Source organism: Vulpes lagopus, chromosome 18, assembly GCF_018345385.1.
Source record: "Vulpes lagopus strain Blue_001 chromosome 18, ASM1834538v1, whole genome shotgun sequence".
NCBI classification, from domain to species: Eukaryota; Metazoa; Chordata; class Mammalia; order Carnivora; family Canidae; genus Vulpes; species Vulpes lagopus.
This window is the reverse complement of record NC_054841.1, coordinates 26,432,743-26,456,658: the sequence shown is the minus strand read 5'-3', so window position 1 is coordinate 26,456,658 and position 23,916 is coordinate 26,432,743. Positions and strand designations below refer to the sequence as shown.

Here is a 23,916-nt window from a genome sequence, read left to right as displayed (position 1 = left end):
ATCCAATCTGAGCAAAGGGGTTGTGGGTGAGCTGGGGTATCCAGGATGTATAAGCAACCCTTCCTCCTCTCCTAGATTACTGTTATATTCTCTCTCTGGCTTCTCCACCCCCAAGCTGTTTCCCAGTGAACATTTCTTTCCTCTGGCTGGCTGCAGGGGCTTCTTTCCAAATCCTGACTTGATCACATTTGTCTCTTGCTCAAATTCTGCAGTGGTTTCCCATTGCTTCCTGAATAAAGTGAATCTCCTGGAATTTTAGGATCACATCCCTCAGAACTCTTCAGGTCCACATTTCCCAGCTTTCTACCTCCCTGATCTGTGGTCCAGAATTCCTTGAAAAATGTGCCCTCCAATCTCATGGCTGCAGGCCTTTGCACTTGCTATTCCCTCCACCTGGTGCTTCCTCCCATCCCCTACCTTCTGAGGTTGCCCCCTTCCCTGCCAGACTCTACTAGGGCTGTGGCCAAATGAAGGCAGTCCCTGAGGGAGGGAAGGGGGAGAGTGGGGAAGAGACAGCAACTCTCAGAGCTGCAATTTTCTCATATTCAAACCAATAAGAAAAAGACAATAGGAAAAGGGACTCTGCAAGATCAAAGACGAGAATGGAACAATATGCAAACACTTTGGAAACTAGGAAAGAGCTTGTTAGCATCCAATGATGGCTAAAGTGTTACTGAGATGCCCGCCTAGGCAGACCCTTGCTTCCAAGTCCCCCGTCCCCTACCCTCCTCAGACCTAGGCCACTGGAGGTAAACAGAGGAGATAAATGGAAGAGGAGAGGATGGAGAGGGGGGTGGGGGGGTGAAGAAAAGAGGAAATAAGGAAGTGCAGTGGGGTGGGGGTGAGAGGCCGAAGACGTGAGGCTGGGGCCCCACGCCTCTGAGGAAGAAAGCAGAGGGTGACCTGGGATGCTCTCCCCTCCCTTCCCAGGGGAGCTGCCCCCATCCGGCCGCAGCCCTGGCGGGGTGGGGGAGGGGCGGGGGCGGCGCCGAGGGGAATGAATAATTGAAGTGGAGGGGAGGAGGAAGAAGAGGAGAGGAGGAAGAGGAGGAGGCGGGAGCCTCCCGCACAGGGTCCTCCCCACTCGGCACCCCACCCCCTCCGCCGCCCGGAAGTCGCTCCCCGCCTCCTGCTCCGCCAACATGGCCGCGAAGTCGGATGGAGCGGCGGCCGCGGCCGGCCCGGGGCCGGAGGGGGCGGCCGGAGGAGCCCGGAGCGGTGCGGGCGGGCGCGGGGAGGCGGCGGCCGCGGCGGCCGGGGGCCCCGGAGTGACCGGGGCGGGGGGCCCGGGGCCGCGCTACGAGCTGCGGGACTGCTGCTGGGTGCTGTGCGCGCTGCTCGTGTTCTTCTCCGACGGCGCCACGGACCTGTGGCTGGCGGCCTCCTACTACCTGCAGGGTCAGCGCACCTACTTCGGCCTCACGTTGCTCTTCGTGCTCCTGCCCTCGCTGGTCGTGCAGCTGCTCAGCTTCCGCTGGTTCGTTTACGATTACTCGGAGCCCGCGGGCGCCCCGGGACCCGCCGTCAGCACCAAGGACAGCGGCGCCGGCGGGCCCTCCATCAGCACCAAGGACAGCGCCGCCGCCTTCCGGACCAAAGAAGGCGGCCCCCAGCTGGGTCCCGGGCCCGCGCCCTCCTCGGCCAGCGCCTACCGCCGCCGCTGCTGCCGCCTCTGCGTCTGGCTGCTGCAGACCCTCGTCCACCTCCTGCAGCTCGGCCAGGTCTGGAGGTAGGAGAAGCTCAGGTGGAGGGAGCTGAGCTCGAGGAGTGGGGGTGGCGAGCGGCTACTTGCCGCCCCAGCCCTACTCTGACCTCTCCAGGGCCCCTTGCGTCCTGACCTCCGCCCCGCCCCACCCTATTGCAGCTCTGATTTCTTCTTTGCCAGCTTTTCTCTGACCTCTGCCCTCAAACTCTGACCAACCCCAGTGCCATACCCCCTGATCTAGCCATTGAGGGAGGAAGGGATGGGGCAAGAAGAGAAAGAAAGTAATCCTGGGGGGTGGGGGGGGGTGGGGGGGTGTGAATGAGGAGGGCCCGGGACTGAAGGGGGTGTGTGAAGCTTGGAACAGGGCCCTAGGGCTCCATCCAGCCTTGACCCCTTCCTCTGCTTGAATGCTAAGCTTCAGCTTAGGAAAGATCTCAGAAGTCCTTCCTTGCTCTCAAAACATCACCAGTTTGGAATCTCAGTCCGTTCCCAACCTCCTGGGAGAAACAGAATTGAGGCAGCTAAATGAATATCCCGCCCAAACTTTTTGGACTTCTGGTTAAGGGTATGCCAGACCCTGCTGAGAAGCTGTCTGGCTTCTTCTGTTTCCTAGGACTCCCCCAGTGTCTCCCTTGTCCAAACAAGACCAAGGGGATTTGGGATCTTGAATCTGAGATTAGACGGCCACTAGCTGTCCCTTAACCCCAGGACAGGAAAACAAAACTGAGGCTTTGTACAAGCAGCCCACTTCCAGGCTGCCTGCCGAGCTAAGCTAATTGGAGACACGGGGAATTCTGAACCTGGGGTTCCTCTTGAATCAGAATTGCTCTGGTAGCTTAGGCTCTACTGTGCACTGACAGAATGAACTTGTCCACTATGTGATCTTAAATAAACCTCTCTCTAAGCCTTAGTTTCTTTACCTCCAAAATGAGGGATAGTCTCTACTTATCTCATCTCATTGGTCTACCCATCACATTTTCTTACCAGTTGGGAGAGATGGTCAGGTGAGAGAAGGTCTGTGTGAATGCCATGCAGACTGTAACGTACTTTAGGAATGTAATAGATTATCATGAACACAGATGTGGGGAAAGCATGGAAAAAGTCAAAGTCATCGTAGAGAGTAAAGGGTGATTACTGCTGTTGTTATATTTATTCTGCTACTTGTTAACACATTCTGCCTAACTTAGAAGGTTCGGTACTGGGCTGAGGGTTGGAAACAGGACTCCCAGGGTTTCCCAGCTGCTCACTTGCTGTGTCACCCTTGTTGTGTTGCTGAGTTTCTCTCTGCCTTGGTTTCCCCATCCATTGCTTGCTGAGATGATGTGTATATTCCATTGAGCTTGCCCTGGGGGAAAACGGAGGTGGAGCTCTATCCACACAAGGTGGTGTTATTATTATTAGCTTGACACATAAAAATATTCATGTCTACATCCAGGAACTAATCTGCATTTATCATTCTGTGCCCGAGTGGACAGATGGTGATAGATATTTTTAGATCCTGAAATGGTAACTTCCTATTCTTGGTAGCCAAAGCTTCATCCCCCTTTCCCTTTAGCCTAAAGTGGGCCAGCTGCCCCTTAACTCACTGGCTACCTCAAACCTCCTCATCCCCCTGTTCAGAATCTACTTACAAGAAACAAATATTTTTTTCTTAAACATAAACTGAATTTCCCTCAAACAGGTTTTTGCAAAAAATGACCATGGGAGTAGGGGTGGGGGTCTCAGGGCAGTGGCTGGAGATGACAGAGGGCCCATGGCTTCTCAGATAAAAGGGCTACTTCCACTCTCCCTCATTTGCAAAGTGAGGGGGTTGGGATAAGATGATTTTGCAGGGATGACAAACTAATGGTCCCTGGGTTGAATATGGCCTACAGAAGAGTCTTGTTTGGCTTATATAGTATTTCAAAAATCCAGAGTTCTAGCTTCTCTTGGAAAAATTAAAAATTAAAAAAAAAAAAGGAATCCAGCAGTATCAGGCCTGTAGCAATTTAGACAGGGCATATGTGCTTCAGTTTGTCCAGTTCCTTTCCCTTTGATCACATCTGGACGATCTCACTTAGGCGTTAGGGATATGAGAACCCTAATTTGCAGTTCTGTAACCGTTATTTTATTAAGCACTCACTTTGTGCCAAGCCCACTGGTTGCTTTTTTACCTGTTTCATCTCCTGTGTCCCTCCTAATAATCCTGTGATGTGGTTGTATTATCATTCCTACCCAACAGCCGAGGGAATGAAGGCTCAGAAAGGGGGCATCCTTGCCCAAGGTCACACAGCTAAGGAGCAGAAGAGCTGGGACTCAGGACTCTCTGCCTTCAAAGCCCAGGTTCAATCTATCCACCTTGCAGTTCTGCCACTAAAGTGTCCCCCAAGCTCAAAGAATTATGAGTCTGAGATCCCAAGATTCCAGGAGATAGGAAGTCAGAGCTTCTGCTGTACTGAGATAAGAATGTGAAAGGAGGGGGAGGGATTTGAACATTGTGGGCGAGGATGGGGAGACAGTGTATATTGTAGGGAAAGTGCCAGGACTGGGCTGGGTGGCGGGGAGTCAGGAAACCCACAGCTGCATCAGGGTTTGTAACTAGCTTGCTAGGTGACCTTGGGTGAGACTCTTCCCACCTCTGGGACTCAATTTCCCTGTATGTGAAAGGAGAATATTAGATCTGATGACCTTAGGAGCCTTCCCTTTCTGGAAGTCTGACTCTGGAACTGGTTATTAGAGCTAAAGCCTCTGGACCCCTGTTCCTAAAGCTCTGGATTTTAAAATGGCTGAAAGTCTGGCTAAAAGGAGGAAAACCCAGACAAGACAGAGAAGCCACTGGGGCTGGCATTCCTAGAAATTAAGCAATGTTGGCATATGTTTGCTTACCACGTGAAATGTTCCCACAATGAACATGTTCACTGTTCAGCAGGCCTTGGTGCAGATGTTCTGAGTGGTAGAACCTGGGGTAATGAAGAAGGAGAGGTGTGTGTGAGCCCTACAAGACCCAAGCTGGGAGACTGGCCAGTCTACCTTCTGATCTCACACCTTCAATTCTGAATTATAAAAATATCTTTCAACTCCTCAAGCTTACACAATGCTGGATCAAAAGTCTGAGTACTTTGAGGAGCCAGATAACATAGATCTATGACAGGACATGGGTTCAACTGATAGGCTGGATTTTGTTCCCAAAAAACCCTGTGAAATGGGTGTTATTATTTTAAATACAAAATGGGGCTCCAAGGAAGAGGAGGAAGAGGAGAGGAAGGAATTCACGTGCACCCACCACATCCCAATTAGGCCCTGTATGATGTACTCCAGACACTGGATCTCGTTTTACTCTGAAATCCACCCTCTGGTGGCAACTGATATACCCAATCAGAAAAGAAAATGAGGCTCATAGAAGTCAATTAACTTGTCCAAGGTCATCTGCTGAGGAAGTGGGGGGAGGTGAGGTGCCAATCCAGCTTTCTCCAGCTCCCAAGCCCAAATCCTATCTCTGGCACCACCACACTGGCTGCATTGGAGGATTGCAGAGCAATGGCCCCACACAAAGACAGATTGATCCCTGAGAAAATCAAACACAGATCCTTTGATGGGACATGAAGCTGGCTGTGAGCTGGACAGCAACCTGTGTTTTCAACCCCCCCCCCCCCCACCTCCCCAACCCCAACCCTCATAGCTGTTAAGCCACTCAGGGTTGTTAAGCCAATTAAAGCCCTAAGCCTGTCTTCTCTGACCCTGTGGGCAGCAGAGCGGTAAACCATGAATCCTGCTTTCCCTAATCTTGAACTCACTGGGCTCAAGCTTTGCCCAGATAAGCATAGTTTACTAAGCCAATTAGTGGGAGATGATCTGGCATAGGATTGCTCTGAGGCTGTCAGGATCTGGGGACCCAAAAGAGGCAGGCAGGCAGGCCTGCAGAGGGAAAGCCTTACCTCTAAATACTCCATCTATGCCCCAGCACTGCTCCCTCTGCCTCCTCACAAACCCTACACTCAAGAGAAGTTCTGAAATGAATTAGTGACCAACTGGGTGTGAAAGTCAGCTTCTGGTTCTTCTCTCTAGAAAGCTATATTCTTGGCTTCATGGTTAAGAGTACGGACTCTGGATTCAAATGTCCTCAGTTCATTTCCTATATGTGATGGTTACAAGCTATATAATCTCTCCGTGCCTGAGTTGTACCTTTGGAATCTAGGGGCCATAATAATGCCACCTCTTGGGTTGTTTCTATGTTTCATATGATAATGTGTACCAAGGATATAGCAAAGGGCTGGTCCCATTGTTAAGTATTCAGGACCCTTGGAGGTGAGCAGACCATAAGCCCTGGTCTTTGTTCTCTGTGGAAGAGATTTATTCACTTCATATCTGGCCATGGAAGGGGCAGGATGGCAAGAGGGCCTCAAAGGTACCTGTTCTTTTAGTCTGTACTCATTCATTCCACAAATCTATGGAGTACTTGCTGTATAGCAGGCACTGTGCTATATACTGGGAATAGAGTGGTGAATGAGACAAAGTCCCTGTTCTCATAGAGATCGATAGTCTAATGGGGGAAACTGATAAATAAGTAAAATCAAATATAATATGTATTGTAAACATAGTATGAGATCTAATGGGTCAACTAGTAATTGCTGTGGAAAAAGTGAAACAGGGCAGGGGTCTATAGAGGTCCAGGGAGGAGAGTGTGGCTCTTTGAAATAAGGTGACCAGGGTAGGCACTTGCCAGGAGATGCCATATGGGCAAGAGGACTGAATGAGGTGAGGGTGAGCTGTGTGGAGGGAAGGATGTCCAGGACAAAGGGAAAGAGAAGAGCAAAAAGAAAGCCTGTGTGGCCGAATCAGAGTTGGGGGACAGTGAAGGAGATGATGGTGGACAGGCTGGCTGGAGCTAGATCATGCAGGGCATCATAGGCCATGGGAGGACTTAGGGTTTCATTCTGCATGCAGTGGGAGCCCCAGAGGACTTAAGCAGAGGAGGAATAGGGTTTTTACTTCTGTTTTACAATATGCACTCTGGCTGCTGGAAAATAGATCAGAGGGAAACAGGGTAGGCCTGGAGACCTAGGAGGATGCTGCTCTATGATCCAGGTGAGAGAAGATGGGGGCTGGACCAGGGTAGTAGCCGCAAGGGTGGGGGTCTGTTTCAGGTTCAGTGGACAGGGTATCTTTCCATCTTTTGTCATTTTCCCCATTGGGGCCAAGATGTTAATGATTAAAAACTCACTTTGGAGTCAGCCATATCCTGTGTCTGCCACTTTCTGTGATTTGGGGCAAATGGCATACTTCGTCTGTGCCTTGGTTTTCTCATCTGCAAAATGGGCATTCAGATAATAGTACCTATCACACATGGCTGGAGGGACTAGTTAAATTAAATAATATATACATAGTGTTTAGCACAGTGCCTAGAACACAGGAAGTATGCAATTCTCTTTAGCCATTACTATTTGTATTATTATTTATAAAATGGGTCAGGGTTTGGATTCCATAGTGGTTTTTAAACTCTTTCACTGCCTTTACACCATCATTTCAACTGAAATCTGAGTTTCTCTTTTCTGATATTTTGGTTACCTATCTAGGATTTTGTTTTCACTGTACCACGGCTGACACATGTGTACAACACCCTGAACTTGATGATTATCCACAAGGTTCCTCCCTGTTCCGACTTTGTAAGGTTGTTCCGGGCCAGCCTCGCCACCCACCTCCTGGGAGACCCCTCTCCAGGAGGTGTTCCACCCCCCACCACCCTCTTCCCCCTGCCCATCCGGCTGCAACAGGCCATTAGAGCTGCTCCTAACAGACACAGCGGCGGCAGTTGGGCTGAGCATCCCTGTTTGATCTATAAAGACCACACAGGAGAAGCCCTGTGGGGAGGATGGAGGACTGCCAGGAAATGGCTTTGAACCCAGGCAGCTGGGGCGAAGGTCCCTAGGGAGGAGAAGGAGGATGGGTTGGGATCTACACTGGCTTCTCCATTCATCACCTTGCCTTTGTTAGGGTCTTGAAATTCCTCCCCTGGGAAATCCTATCAGCCTCCAGTTCCCCCCAGCCTACCCCACCCCATCCTGCCTCCACCTGCAGCCAGAAGGATATTTCAAATGCTCAGATCTGACCTTGCCACTACTCTGGAGCCAGAGGGCCAGCCCAGGCTCCCCTCAGCCCCTCAAGCATGTCCAGATGCTTTAGCTTGCCATCAGAGCCTTTGGCCTCTTGCCCTTTTGTCTCCTCACTGCTCCAGCCCCCTAAAAAGCAAGCCACACACTTTTTCCCTTCATGCCTCTGAGCAGCTGCCTCTAGTCCTTCTAGCAACACCCTGTCCCATTCTCCTGGTGAAATTCTGCACATCCTTCAAAGCCAAGCTCAAATGCCACCTGTTCTGAGAAGCTTTCCCCGAACAAACCCATTTTGCCCTCAACTCTTCAGACCTCACCTCCCACTTCCTCAGTCAGGCAAGTTGTTTTTAATCTAAAGTGGAAATTGTTTAGCTGTTTTGTTTGTTTATAAAGGAACTACATGCTCTTGTTGAAACCTCAGGCAGCACAGAAAAGGTATAAAGAAGACTCCCCTCCCCTCATTATCTTGGGGAGGGGGAGAGAGGTGGGGTTATGGGAGATTTCTACTTACTAATTAGATATTTCTTATATTGCTTAAAGATTTCCTCTGGTTTTTAATTAGCCAAGAAATACATGTATACATTCATTCGCCTGCTTTTAAAAAGCCAGATATTACTGAAAATTTTAGTTACCTTTCTAGAAAACTTCAATGAGATCATTCCTCTTCACCACAATTCTGTCGAGTAGGGGGTGTGGTGATAAAGAACAAGGACTGTGGAGCTCAGACTCTGGTCTGCCATGTGTGAGCTGCATGACCTCAGGCAAGTCACTTAACCTCTCAGTTTCCTCATCTATGAGATGGAATAATAATGTCCCATGGCTAGACAAGTGGCCGTTGTGAAGGCTTAATGATAAATACAAGGAACATGCCTTGCACAGGACTCAACATATCATAAGCGCTCAATTAGTGTGAGCTAGCATGATTGGTCCATATTACAGATGTGGAAATGACAGTACAAAGAGGTGACAGCCTCCCAGTTAGTAAGTAGCAAAGCCAGGGCTTAAAGGGATGCAGTCAGGCTCCCAAGTCTACATGTGTGACCACCAAGCAATACTGCCTTCTGCTACTTAAGTATATTCTTACTACACAATCAATCATGTATTGCTTTGGGAAGAGGAAAAAAAATCAGAAAGATATTTTTAAATTTTGATTTGAATATAAAGTACCCACTGTTAACATGCTGGGTTCTTCCTCTCAGACTTTCCCTCCAGGCACAATTACTCATTCCTCTTCAGCTCCACAGTCCTGATCATATTCTGCTGTGATCGCCTGCCCACCCAGCTGGTTTTCCTACCAGATTACAAGCCTCTGGAGGTGGCGAGGCCTTGCCCTTTCTTTTCTCTGGCCCCCATGGTGACTGGCCCAGAGCAGACCCTCTGCTGCTGTTGGGGACCTTGCACCTGGCCAGCTTTGGCAAGGTCCCTAGCAGTCATTAGAACACAAGTCTGTTGAAGCAGGCTCTGTATCCATGGCTGATGTGGGGGTGCTAAGGCAGTGTAGGCTTTGAAGTTGAAGTTGTGGGCACAGCTGGGGTCTCCTTGGCCTACTTCTGCAGACTTCCACATTGTCAGTGGACAAATGCAGGCTTAGGCAATGCCTTTGTACTTGTACAAGATGTGGCAGGAACAGCCCTGGGGCTAGGTTCCCAGGAGGATGCCGGCGTGGCAGCTGGGTGGCTGAGGAAATGGATTCAGTAGGTGCTCAATAAATGTTCATGTGAACTGAATGGAATCTTTGAAATCAGAATCTTGAGCAAGGCACTTCATTGCCTGCGGTTCAGTTACCCCATCTGTAAAATCCAGTCAGGGGCTTGAGAATACTGGCTGAGTTCCCTAGGACTGGGACATGACGGCAGAGTAATTGAGGGCTTGGGATGCTGGGGGCTCCTGGATCTATGACTTCCTAGTCGCATGGCCCTGGGTAAGTTGCTTCAGCAGCCAGAGCTTTAGTCTCATCTGTGAAATGGCGATGGTGATAGTATCCACCTCTTAAGGTTCTTGTAAACACGTCCTGAGATAACATAAATGCACGGGGCTTTCTCATACTCTGTGCTCAGAAAATATTTCCTGCTATCACTATTATTATTGGCCCAAGTAACAGCTCAGCCCACTTACTTAGTCACAAGATAGGGGGCATCAGGTGTCCTAATGCTTGCTAATCCTCATCCACAGACAGTCGTTCAAGGAAGAAGACTTCTTCTGTATCTCCAGAGATTGTGTGAGGACAGATGACAACCCAAGGTCCAAGGGAGTTAGAATCTGTTTGAATAGCAGCAAGATAGATACCCTGACAATCAAGCTGCCCAGGAACGGAGCGGGCCTTTCCTGAGGCTGTGAACTCCTCATGGCCACACACATGCAGACAAAAGTGGCTGACTTTGGCAGGGAAGCTGTTGCAGGGCCTCCTGCCCTGTGTCTGGAGGGCAAACTAGATGATCTGCAAAGCCCCTTACAGTTTTAAGACCCTGTGGATCGAGCTTGAAGGCTTTATGGGGCTTAACTGCCAGATCACTGGTTGCAAATCAGTGGCCCATGAGCACATCCAGCCTGAGGATGTGTTTGTTTGGCCCACGCAGTATTTTTTTCCCTACTGCTTGATGAAACTTTTCATTATGGGAAAAAATTTAAATATACAAAAGTAGAGAGAACAGGATAATGATCCCCCATGTGCCACCACCCTGCTTCAACAATGAACTCATGGCCAACCTTGCTTCATCTAGGCCTGCAGCATCCAATAGGACTTTCTGCTGTGATGGAAATGCTCTATACCCATCCTGTTCAATATGGTAGCCACTAGCCATGTGGAACTACTGAGCATTTGAAGTGTGCCTAGTGTGACTGAGATGCTGAATCCTAAATTTCATTTAATTTTGACACATGTGGCTAATATAGGACACATGGATATTGGAGAACATAGGTGTCTAGACCCCAGCCCATTTCTTTCCTTTCCATGTTACTTTGAAGCAAATCTTGGGACATCATATCACTGCATCCATAAATATTTCAGTACCTCTCTAAAAAAGATGAACTTTTAAAAAGTATAACTAAAATACATAATACTATTATCACACCTTAAAAAAGGAATAATAATTTCTTAGAAATTCATATGGTAAGGGTGCCTGGGTGACTCAGTCAGTTAGTGCCTGACTCTTGATTTTGGCTCAGGTCATGATCTCAGGGTTGTGAGATCGAGCCCCAAGTCGGGCTCTGTGCTGGGTGTGGAACCAGCTTGGGATTCTCTCTCTCTCTCTCTCTCTCACTCTCGCTCTGTCCCACCCCCATTTTCTCTCCCTCTCTAAACAAAAATAATAATAATAAATAAATAAAAATTCATATGGTGTTTTTAAAAATCAATTGCTAACATATCCAAATTGGACATTTTTTTGCACAAATATTCTAATTTCCATCTATTCTTGAAAGACTGAAATTCCATCCACACTGGGCTCACATTCTCCCAGGGCAGCAATTAGCTAGAGCTGTTCTGCTTTCTAGACAAGGTGCCCATCTATCCTTCCCCAGAGTACCCCATAATAACAGTGTGGCCTATCTACCTTCTAGGAGCTCATACACCAGGGACAGATAGAAGTGGTACTTTCTCCCCTCCTTGGTCTCCAAGTACTTTCAGATGCCACGAGACTGGACTCTCACCCCCTTCTCCCCCTGGCTCATGCCCTACCACACAGGGACAATTCTGCCCAGAGATATCAGGAAAAGACAGAAAGGGTAGAGGGCAAAGAGTGCTGGGCTAGAGTATGGAAGTATTGGGCTTTAGTTTCTGCTCTGCACCCATTTCACAGATAGGAAAAGTGAGACCCAGAGAGAGGAAGAAGTCTGGCTGTATTCTTACTGTAAAGGACAAAAGAGGTAGGAACTCAGTCCCAAATGCTTTGCTTGGAGAGGGGCTGCCTGCTTCCCTGCTGAGTGAAAAGAGGAGCTGGTGGCAGTGGGTAGGAGGGGAGAGGGTCTCAGCTTTTCAGCTAGAGCCTAAAATTAGTGGCAGGGAAATGTTTGGCCTTAGCCCAGCAAAAAAGAGGTGCCGTGACTCTGTAGAGGGCTGCTAAGGAGGAGGGAAACAGCCCAGCTTTCAGCACTGCACGAAATGGGAGCCAAACGTGTAAAATCACATTCTTTTCTGACATTTATGACTCATTTGGCTGCCAACCCCAGGAAGGTCCCATTTTGCATCCTTACAGGAGTGCTCAACATTGAGGGGTGGACAGATGGGGAGGGAGCCTCAAGGCCATTCCCTACAAGAGCTTGGTAGGTCCCAGTGCAGGTAAGGGGGACCCCCCCCCCCCCCGCCATTTTCCCCAGAGAATGAACAGACTGCATCTGGGTCTGCAGGGCCTGACTCAGCTTGATTTGCTCCCTGTGGTGAAATGGAAGAGTCACCATTCTGGATTTGAGATGCAACTCTGATGCATCTGGCTATTGACCTTGGAGAAGTCACTTCTCCAAATGCCTGCTACTTGCTTCTGGAGTCCATGCCCTCCTGGGGGAGGGTGTTGGGGGGACCATACTCAACTCTCACCTGTAACTGATCTCCCACCTTCCCCCTCTCTCCCCTCGGTTCCCCGCAGAGTGCTCCCTCTAAAATGCTCAGGTACTAGCCAGCTCCACCATTGTTCACTTGTTTAAAACCTCTCTGTGGCTCCCCATCACTCTTTCTTTTCTTTTCTTTTTTTTAAGATTTTATTTATTTATTCATGAGAGACAACAGAGAGAGAGGCAGAGACACAGGCAGAGGGAGAAGCAGGTTCCATGCAGGGAGCCCAACGTGGGACTTGATCCCAGTACTCCAGGATCATGCCCTGAGCCGAAGACAGATGCTCAACTGCTGAGCCACCCAGCCATCCAGATCCCCATCACTCTTAAGATACAGAGCAAATGCTTCACCATGGCCCCGTCATCTCTCACTTTCTCACCTCCTTCTCTGAGCTATAACCATTCTGACCATTTACTGCTTCCCTGAAACTCAGGACCTTTGCCCGTGTTGTTCCTCTGTCAGAAATTCCCCTTCTCCCTCCTTCACCTGGTTAATTCCTGTGCCTGCTTCAGATCATGGCTCAGCAGCCACCTCCTGCAGAAGATTTCCCTGACTGCCACGCCTTTGCAAGCTGGGCCAGGCCCTGTCTGGAACCCATGGAATGTTTGTCGTTACCAGTTTACATGCTGACTTAAACCACGTCCAGGTTTCCTACTTGGGCAACACCAAGTGGGCTGGGTCTGCCTTGCTCACTCTTGTGCCCACAAAACCTCCCAGGGCTGTAGTGAGGAATTCTAGCCAAGTACATTCAAGTACATTCATGAGCAGCAGTTGTTTTCAGAGAATGGACAAAGACACCCGGAAAGGGACTTCTCTGACCCTCTGCCTCCTGGGGACAGATTCGATGAGCCCCTGGAAAAGCCAGCCTAGGAGCAGATCCCAGGTCTGCCAGAAACTAAACTGGAAACTACGAGGCCTCCTCTTCCTGCTGGGTCCTCTGAGTCAGTTTTATGCATAGCACCACTTTCTGGTTTCATAGCTACCCCATCAAGTGGGCATGAGCTGAGGCATTCAGAGAGGAAAGGAGCTTGCCCAAGACTACACAGACAGTAAATGATGAATCCAGAATCTGAACTCTGGTCTCCCTAACTCCCAAGCTGGAGTTCTTTCTCTTTGCACTTGACTGCCTTTACTTGGGGGAACTTATAAAGCAGAGTGTATAAAGTACATCCACACATTCATGCATTCAAGAAATAAATATAGATTGAACATTAACTATGCCAGGCACTAGGGACATAGCAGAAAACAGGACAACCAGGATCCCCGCATCATCAGAGAGACAGACAACAAATATGTAAGCAAGAAATCAGACCATTTCATGTTGTGATATGTGTTAATCGAGAAAAGAAAGCAGAGTGACAGGACAGAAGGTGGCCAGAGGGGTAGGGAGAAGTGCTTTGGACGGGGAGTAAGAGAGATCTGGGAAGGCCTCTCTGAGGAGGTGACACTGAGCTGAGGTGAAAAGAAAGAGAATTTGCCAGGCATTAGTGAAGCCCCTTCTATGCAGAGGCCCTGAGGCTGGAAAGGGTTTGGGGTATTCAGGAAACAGCTGGAGAGGTATGAAGGGGAACGGTGGAGGGAGATGGGGTCCTAGAGATGGACAAACCCGGATCCCACTAGGCCTCAAAGGTCATGGTGAGAATTTTATTCTAAGGTGTGGCATAACCTGACCTAGGATTTTACAGGATCCCTCAGCTGTGATAAGAATATGTTCAGAGAGGGCAAGGAAGGAAGGAGACCAGGGAGGAGGGAGGCAGCCAACACTTGTAGTTAGTGGCCTGTGCCAGAGTATTGCCACCTGGTGGAGGGAAGCATTTGGGTTCAGGATATTTCTGTTGGGCCCTAATGCTACCAGAACTGGATGGGTGGGGTGATGGGTGTAGGCAAGAATACAGTTCCTGTGGCTTATTTTGCAGAGGAGGATGGAGGGCTCCGGAGGACTTGGACTTTCCCAGAAAGTCCAGTGAAGGATTGAGCCTGGGTCCCCTGGTCTGGTAACTACTGTCACCCATCCTCCGGTTTTCTCTGAAGCCCTGCCATTCCAGGCAAAGCTTTTAGGTCCATCCCCATCCAACATGGGTCTTCCCTGGCAGCCATACCACACGCTTTCCAGGAAACCAAACCACCTTCTCCGAGGCAGAGGCCCAGGGAGAGCCAAGTTTCAGTCCTAGGGCTGGCACTACCTGGGTGTGTGACTTTTATACAAGTCCCTCTCCCTTTGTGGGTCTCAGTTTCTCCGTCTGTAAAATGAGGGTAGTAATTGTGCCCACCCCAAGGATTTGCTGTGAGGAAGGGACAGTCTGTATAACAAGGTTAGTGTCCGGTTGGCACTCACTAACTGTGAGCTGCTATTCCCATTACTATGACCGCCTGCACACCGTCCCCCTACAGACCCACAGAACGGTAAGGCTCCACTTGTGCGGGGTGCCTGGCCTGGGTGGGGAACCAGAGAGCGAGCCGCGTAGGGGGTGGTTCCTGGCTGGATCCCGAGTGCGGGAGCCGCTGGAAGCTGCTGTGTTTTTGGCCCAGAGCCATGAGGGGGAGTGGAAAGGGGCGAGAACACACACTCGGAAACGCCGAGACCGACAGATGGAGGAGCTGAGGATGTGAGAGACGCAGACAGACAGAGGCCCAGAGTCGGGAGATGGGGGGAAGGCAGGGGAGGGCGGCAGGAAAGTCGGCAGTCGTGCCGAGCCACGAGCTGAGCAACAGACCACCAGATGGACCAGGCAGCAGAGAGACTGAAAGACAGACAGACGAACCAATAGGTCTAGCTAGAGTTCTAGAGACAGACAGAAAAGTAGGCCCAGTATCCAAAAGGGAAAGATAAGCTATCGTGACATCCAATGTACAGACAGATTGATGTTCCCAGCCTCTAAGAGCAGACAGACAGGCTGACCTAAGAGCTGAGGGTCAGTCTAGCAGATGGACATAGTATTTGCGAGACCACATGACCCATATTCCAAGGGACAGAGAGGTAGACTGACCCAGGGTCCCAGGGCAAGACTGTCTGACAGCCAGATTGACAGAGAAGCAGGTGAATAAATAGGCTAACCTGACCCTGCATGCAAGACACAGACATAACAGGCTGAGCTGAGCCACAGATAGAGACAGTGACCCAGATCCAGGATCTGAGGGCAGACCCAGGGATGGTTCCAAGCTGGCCGTCTACATGGAGACTGAGGCCCAGACCAGAAATCCTGACTGGTACTAGAGACTCCAGGTGACACAAGAAGCAAAAACAGGAGAGACACAGGGTGACCTAGACACTAGGCCCAGAAGCTTCCTGGCTTCTCAGGGACATGAGATACCTTCATCCTTCCTCCTTCCTTCTACCTATAAGAGGAGCCCCCCAGGTCTGGGGAATGCTGGAATGTTCCAGGGTCACAAAGGCAACCAGACCTGGAGAACAGAGAACGAGCTCCGTCCATTTCTTACACTTTCCTGCCTGTTCCCAGAGGCAATGGGGTCCAGAAAAGATAGCTTTTTGGATGCCTCAGTAATAGACTTCACACCCTACCTGCTGACTTCTCCCTTCCCTAGGGTTGTGTGTGGTTTTTTTGTTTGTTTGTTTGCCCATAACCCCACCTTCAACAATACACACTTCTCTGCTCTTCCAGTTTCCTCCTGGACATGCTTCTTTTCTGAGCACAAGAGGGGTAGTCAGCAAATCAGATCCAAAACAGATCTCTGAGCACCTGTTTCCACACTGTAAAAGGGGTAGTGGTAAACCTGTCTGTTACGTTCTGGTTCACACTGGCCTTGGACAGTTTAAGTCAGTGTTGTGGGGGGCCCAAACAGGCTAAGATGTATCAGGGAAGCCTGCCTGGATGAGGAAGGACAGAAATGAATCAGTGAGGCCAGGAGTTGCCTGCCCATGGAGTATCCCGGCAGTAAGCAATTTCAGGCAATGGAGCCCTAGGGCCTTGAAGGTCAAGAGAAAGACACATGCAAACACTCTTTCACCTTTGTTCATTCAACAAATATTTATTGAGTGCCTACTACATGTACTGATGCTGAGGAGACAGAGGTGACCAAGGCCGACTGAGTCCCTACCCTCATAGAGCCAGTGGTAAAACAGAAAATCAATATGTAAATTAATAAATAAGATTGTTTGATACGTATGTTACAAAGTTCAGACAGGGCTATGTGACAGTTGAGAGTGGTTTAGTGAGGGTGCAGGGTCCACATGGGATGAGTGACCTAGGAGGCCACTCTGAGAAGGTGACACAAGAGCTGATGAGGAACTAGCCATGGGAGGGTCTTGGGGAACGGTGTTCCAGGCAGGGCAAGTAGCAAGTGCAAAGGTCCTGAGTCAGGAACGTTAGGCTGTGTTTGAGGAACCTCCAGGGCAGGTAGAGTGCCAACAACAAATGAAGCAGTAGCTTGAGAGTAGGAGAGAAACTAGCAGGGCCAGATGGTTTAGGGCCTGCAAGCCAAGGGAAAACCCTTGGACTTTATTCCAAGTGTGATGGGAGGCCCTTGGAAGGTTTTGAGAAGGGGAATGACATGATCTGACTGGTTTCTAAAGTATCTTGCCTGTTGCCACGTAGAGAATGGACTACAGGGGGGGCAGGAGTGGATACCCAGAACCCACCGAGAAGGCAAAAGATGATAATGGTCTGGACCAAGGTGGTAGCAGTGGAGAGAATGGATCCGTCGGGGATGCCTTTTGTTAGAGACCAGATGCACCCCACCCCCAGATTGGATTCCTCTCCCTGAGATGAGGCATCCTTCTTTGTGGGTGGTGTTGGTCCTGTTTGTGGTGAAAATCAGCTTCTTCCAACTTCCCTTCAGATAGAGTAGAATAGGTAGGCTTCCTGGAGGAGGTTTCAAGAGAGGCTACTTGGTGATCTGGAGGAGCCAGAGGCCTCCACCTAGCATGTACTCCCAATCTCTATATGCACACCCCTCTTAGTGTGCAAATTACTTTCAAACCCATCACCTCATCCAATGCTCACAACAAAGAGGAAAATGAGGCTCAGGGAGGCAAAGAGACTACCCAAGGCCACACAGCATCTGGGAAGCAAACCCACAAGCCCTGCATTTTGCCATCTTGCCTTTCTGATCCTCATCCCAGCGGCTGTGACACAGGCAGGATGGTGAGTGCTGGCCCCTTCTCAAAGAAGGTAAAACTGAGGCACAGGGAAATTAGGTTACATGTCCTGGGCAGGGCTGTTTTAAAACCTTTGTGAGCCCCACATCTATCAAGCATATTAAAATGCAGCCACATCAAACACCAAATGTAAATTATATATAACCAGATAAAAGCCAAATTGCAGTCGATTGGCTGATATCATGTTCTGTTTTGCAGACATTTAATTAAACATTTATTAATTTTGATTCTGCAGTTTTTCCCTGTGTATTAGAGCCAATTTTTTCCCCAGGCCTCCAACGTTTTTCCTAGGCCCATGAAAACCTCACAGTCCCTTGGCACCAAGCATTTGGTACCTGCTGGAAGGAACAGTCACGGTTTTGGGTGCTGTTGCCAAAAGGGGCAGAGTAAGGTTGAACCCAGGTCCTCCCATCCCCAGACTGTAGTGTGGTCTTTCCACACTGCCCAATGCTTCATTTTGGGAACTCGGGGCCTCCTTTCTTCCCCTCCCCTTCCCCACTCAGCCCACAGCAGCCCTGAGCTGGGTGAGCCCTTTGTCTGCGGTTATCTGGGGCGAGGGGCCTTGGAAGCTGGCAGAGGAGGGGGCAGGAGTGGGCGGGGAGGTGGGCAGGCAGCCTGTCAGGTGGTGATGGATGCTGGCCGGCCCAGGGCCTCCCTCATGCTGACCCGGGCCAGGAAACAGATGGTCCTCCAGCCTGAGAGAAACTTCCAGGGTGTCGCCCTCCCCCAACTCCCCAGGCCCCTTCACGTCGGACCAGCTGGTCTCTCCTTTCTGTTCAAACCCAGAGCCACAGGAATGGGGAAGGGAACAGGTCTGGGGGAAGATGGAGGCTGGGAAAGGTGGTCTGTGATCTGGGCTCCCCAGAAGCCCTGCAGCCCATCCGGGTCTCTCCCATAGCCCCCCACTCCTGGCCATCTCTGCCTCTGCTGTCTGCCCCTCAGTGCCCTGCCTTAGCTCAGCCTGTCAGCCCAGGCCTGGACCAAACCCCAGCCTCTCCTGGCTTTCCTCCAAACCAGCCTCCAGAGCGAGCTTTCTAAGCCAGCAAGCTGATCACATTCCCCTGACTGTGGGATAGAACTCAGATTTAAAATAAAATATGAACATTTCAGTCCGGAATTTGATGCCCTTCACAATTCTAATCTTCCTATGCCCCTGCCTGTGAAAAGCCACCCCTCCATGCCCAGCAAATCACTGGCCATATCCCTAAAAGGCCATGCCTCTATGCTCTGATCTTGGCTGGTTCTTCCGCCTGGAATGCCCTTCTACCTCCTGTGTGCCTTCTAATCCTACCTATGCTTTAAAACTGAGATCAAATGTTTCTTCCTCTGGGAAGTCTTCCCTGATTTCCTCCCTGCTCCAGCTAAAGTTACCCATCTCTTTTTTGGGTTCCACAGCAAGTCAGATCTTATCTTGTCTCTGCCCCATCGGACTGTGAGATACTTAAAGCACAGGGCCTGACACCCAACAAGTGATCCAAAATATACTTGGTATGTGAATCAGTGATTCTGGCTGTTGGGATTCTTATGTGGGAGGAAGTCAGGGGCCCAGAGAATGAAAAGTACAGGGAAACAAATTTCTGCATACCAGAAGAAACACGGTCCAGTCTTGGAGAAGCTCACAAGGCAAAGGCCCTGCCCTGCCTCATAAGGTAGGGACTCCCTATCCTGGGGAGCGTGGAAGCAGGAGGTGTAAACACACAAGGCCTGTGGTTTGCCGAAGGAATGCTAGCATCAGAATGGAGAGTTAGACTGAGGAGCCTTTGCTTTTGTTGATTCTGCTTCTCTTCCCCTTCCCAGCTGCTGTTTCCACACTGTGTGTGTCATGTCGAGGGTGTGTCTACACCATTGATTGGTGCCGGGAAGACACAGGGATGAGGAGGAGAGCCCTGAATGGGATGTTTCTGGCCATGTTATGGAAAGGAGAGATTGAGTCACAGAGCATTAGCTCTAAAAGGATCTCCAGAGTCATCAAGCCCATCCTTCTTGTTGGCAGATAGAGAAACTGAGGCCTAGGGAGGGCCACCCCATTTCTGTGATGGAATACTCCTTTGGGGAAACTCTTGGTATCAGTTGATCCCAAATTCCAGGGAGTACTGTGAATCCTCTCTTGAATTGGCAACACACAGTTGAATACAGTTGGTCCCCAGGTTCCCAAACAACATCTTAAAAATGCCAGCACTTCACATCTGGGAGTAGACCTCCCCAAAACCTGGTTCTCCAATTTCAGATTCAAGTAATAGGATCACTGAATCTCTGTTGGGATTTTCTTCCCTGATTTCTGCGGAGATAACATCTAGAAGAGTGCTCTCTGGTTTCAGCAAAGGGTGTGCCTGCCCCATGAATCAGAGAATTCGGGAGTTGGGGGCAGGTCTATGGCTGCACAGCCTGGGGAAGATCTGTTGGGCAAAGAATGGGGGCAGAGAGGGGAAAGCACGCCTGGAGATCTGGGTGGCAGGCCCCTTCTCATCTTACATGGGCACTGCACTTCATTGGTGGAGAGCATTTTAAAACCCATTTTATCCTCACAGCCAATTTGGGAGGGATTCCGCTGAGGCTCAGAGAGGTTCTGGCTCAAGATCACATAGTAGTTGAAGCAAAGTGAGCACTTGAACTCAGGACTTCAGAATCCTTTCCTTACTCCCTACTTGGTTACCAGAGTTGTATTCAATTGAAACAAACTTGCAATCATGCATGCATTCACTCTTTGAGCCAACACAGATTGAGCACCCACTGTGTGCTAAGAACAGACAGTACAGCAGTTAGCAAGCTGACTGAGTCATCCTCACAGAGCTCCCAGTCTGGGGGTGATGGATGCATTAGCAGGCAGTTACAACTCGCAGTGGGTTAGACAGAAGCCTGTCTGGAGAGGTCCCTACCCCAGGTGGAAAGTGGTCAGCAGAGCCTTTCTGGAAAAGGTGGTGTTAAAAGCTGAGCTTTGTTAGAAAAGCAGGAGTTACCAGGTGTGGGGCTGCAGCGCGGTTGGAAGATAGGGCAAGGTGTTCCGGGCAGAGGGAACAGCAGGTGCAGAAGCCCAGAGGTGAGGGAGCACGTTCAGAGCTGAGGTCTGTGGCCTGTGCAGCACAGCTGTAGCCATGAAATTTGCTGGAAGAAGCAGCTCATGAGGAAGCATCGAAGTCTCACATGTCAGGGGACCTATGAGCAGCTTCTCTGTGCCCTGTGGGGAAGAACTGGGCATTGAGGGATGTAGTTGGGGATCAAGTCAGGAAGCTGGGGGTTGGCACCAGGGACTGTTCCTGAAGGAACCAGGCTATCTGGCTTTGAATCCTGGTTCCCCTGCTTCCTAGCTGTGTGACCCTGGACAAGTGGCATAGCTCTCTGGGTGTTAAGTTTCCTCATCTATAAAATGAGGACAATAATGGGAACTTCAGTGCACGGTAAGGAGTTAGGAATACCGCAAAGAAAGCAGACCCCAGAGCAATAATGATGATGAGAATGCTGAACTAAGGGTTTACTTTGTGCCAGTGCTTTAAGCTAGGGAGCCCATTCCGGGATCCCCACTCCCCCCCCCCGCCCCACGACGACGACAGCCCCCGAGGTGATCCTTACAAAGGCGCATTTTACAGCCGAGGACACGGGCTGTGCTCAGCGCAGGGAGCGTTTACACACCGCGCACCTGCCTCAAGGGGGCTGAGCGCGGGGGCCTGAGCTCGGCGTCCCTCCCGCAGGTACCTGCGCGCCATGTACCTGGGGCTGCAGAGCCGCTGGCGCGGGGAGCGGCTGCGGCGCCACTTCTACTGGCGGATGCTGTTCGAGAGCGCGGACGTGAGCATGCTGCGCCTGCTGGAGACCTTCCTGCGCAGCGCGCCGCAGCTCGTGCTGCAGCTCAGCCTCCTGGTGCACCGCGGCGGCCAGCCCGACCTGCTGCCGGGTGAGCTCCGCCCCCGCCCACCCAGCCCGCGCCCCAGGGCTCGCCCCGCTTCCGTAGTCTGCTACAGGGGGCCCACTACCCTTCCTACCACCCCCACTATCAGGGATTTGGAGGCTCCACCCCCGCTACTCTCACTACCTTCCAGGCCTCTGGAGACACCCAAGTCCCCTCCAGCGGCCCATTTACCCTCCGTGTCGGGAGGGGCCTGGCCTCCTTTTGGGACCCCCGGGGTGTCCCCACTCTCATCCTCCCCCATTCCCCCTTGCCAGGGCAGAGCAGACCCCATTTCTGCTAAGTCCAAAAACACCTCTGACCCCATCACCACACCTCAGACCCTACCCCCCATTCCCCCAAACTGTCCTGATCCCAGATGGCATCTCTCCGGGACCCTCCCCTACTCACAGACTTGCTCAGTCACCCTCAGTCTCCAGAGAGCCTGTTTATCAGCCCCCTCACTGGTATTCACTCCCTAAGGACGCCTCCCAGGCTTAGTCCTGGTCCCCATGCCCTCTCATAGACCAGGCCAACCCTTTATGGCAGAGAAAAGCCATATCCCAGAGTCCCCCATGCTCCTCCCACCCAGACACTGTCCATCCCACCTTCAATGACCTCAAAGATTCTATCACCACCTCTGGCTCCTGGACACGCTTTCCCCAGGTTCCCGGGCCCCAATCAGAACTTCCCAACACAGATTTCTTCTCATACCCTCAGCTGTGTTCAGCTTGGATAGCCCTCTCCACCCCCCAGCTTCACCCTGGTGGCTTGTAGCTACAAATAGTCCCCTCCTGGCTCCTCCATGCCCTAATCATGACACCCCCCCAACTCTTCACCTTCTCTTTCACTCCCAGAATCCTGGACCCTAATTTCCCACCCTCCCACCAAGACCCCTGAATCCCAACATCCCTTATTCTTAGAGACCTGGCCTTGTACCTTATGGAGACCAGAGTCACCCATCTTCCTTCTGCCTTTATGCTCCTGCTCCTGCAGAAGTACCCAGCCCCATCCACTCTCCCTGCTCTCATCATTGCTCTTAAAGACCACCCACCTAGGCCCTCTGCCCAGCCCTCCTGATTTAGAGAGACCCTTCCCTCACACCTCCTCAGAACCCAGCTCCTGACCCAGAACCCTCCCCCTCTCCTCAGACCCCAACCCAGACCCACCCCTAACCCAGCCCACCCCACCCTCACCCTGTCTCTGCAGCCCTGTCCACATCCGCCTCCCTCGTGTCCCTGGCCTGGACGCTGGCCTCCTACCAGAAGGTGCTGCGGGACTCGCGGGACGACAAGCGGCCGCTGTCCTACAAGGGCGCCGTGGCCCAGGTGCTGTGGCACCTGTTCACCATCGCGGCTCGCAGCCTGGCTTTCGCGCTCTTTGCCAGTGTCTACAAGCTCTACTTTGGCATCTTCATCGTGGCTCACTGGTGCGTCATGACCTTCTGGGTCATCCAGGGCGAAACAGACTTCTGCATGTCCAAGTGGGAGGAGATCATCTACAACATGGTGGTGGGCATCATCTACATCTTCTGCTGGTTCAATGTCAAGGAGGGCCGCAGCCGCCGCCGCATGACCCTCTACTACTGCATCGTCCTGCTTGAGAATGCCGCACTCACTGGCTTCTGGTACTCTAGCCGCAACTTCTCCACCGACTTCCACTCGCTCATCCTGGTCTGTGTGGTGGCCTCCAGCTTTGCGCTGGGCATTTTCTTCATGTGTGTCTACTACTGCCTCCTGCACCCCAATGGGCCCATGCTGGGTCCCCAGGCAGCTGGCTGCATCTGCCCGGAGGCCCCAGGACCCTGTGGCCCACCAGCTGATGCTGTCACAAGTCCCCCGAGGTCCCTACCAAGGACTACAGGCGCTGAGAGGGAAGGGCCCTCAGTGGGGGGTGAGCGTGCAGGGACCCCCACGCCACCTGTCTTCCAGGTGCGGCCTGGCTTGCCTCCCACACCAGTGGCTCGTCCTTTGCGGACAGAGGGGCCTGTCATTCGGATTGACCTGCCCCGGAAGAAGTACCCTGCATGGGATGCTCATTTTATTGACCGCAGGCTCCGGAAGACCATTCTGGCGCTGGAGTACTCCTCTCCTGCCACACCTCGGTTGCAGTACCGGAGTGTGGGGACCTCCCAGGAGCTGCTGGAGTATGAGACCACGGTGTAGGCCACAGTCTCCCTGCAGAAAGGGATAGGCTTGGCTGACCCCACATCAACCACAGTGTTGAGCCCAGAATTTCAGGGCCACCCAGCTAAAGGGGTGTGGATCTGTTGGTCCCGGGGTGGAGTAGCCTACCATTGGGTTCTTTCAGGGGAGGGGACAGCCTTGTGGAGGCCCCAGCCCTAGACCCTGTTTTCAGCCCTGTGGCCCATTTGCTAAACTCCCCCGAACTAGGGTCCAGGGAATTAACTGGTGCTACACTCCTCATTAGCTGCCCCACTTTCATGAAGGCCTCCGTATCACATCTGGTGCCAGGGGCACTGCACCCTCTCCCCTGCCTGGAGTCACCCACATGTTGCTCCTGGTGGACCTTCCAGAGAAAAGGCACTGTCTAGGGCCCATGACCTAGGCCCTGTGCTCCTCA

The 23,916-nt window shown here is 51.3% G+C and overlaps 1 protein-coding gene across 1 annotated transcript; it reads left to right on the top strand.

Moving 5' to 3' along the window:
• The first annotated feature begins 1,142 nt into the window (after positions 1-1,142).
• On the top strand, positions 1,143-23,575 carry XKR7 (XK related 7). The gene is made up of 3 exons (XM_041733495.1): positions 1,143-1,729; positions 21,140-21,342; positions 22,543-23,575. Exons 1-3 carry the CDS (start codon positions 1,143-1,145, stop codon positions 23,496-23,498), a joined length of 1,746 nt encoding a protein of 581 aa, XP_041589429.1. The 3' UTR covers positions 23,499-23,575.
• The last annotated feature ends 341 nt before the right edge of the window (positions 23,576-23,916 follow it).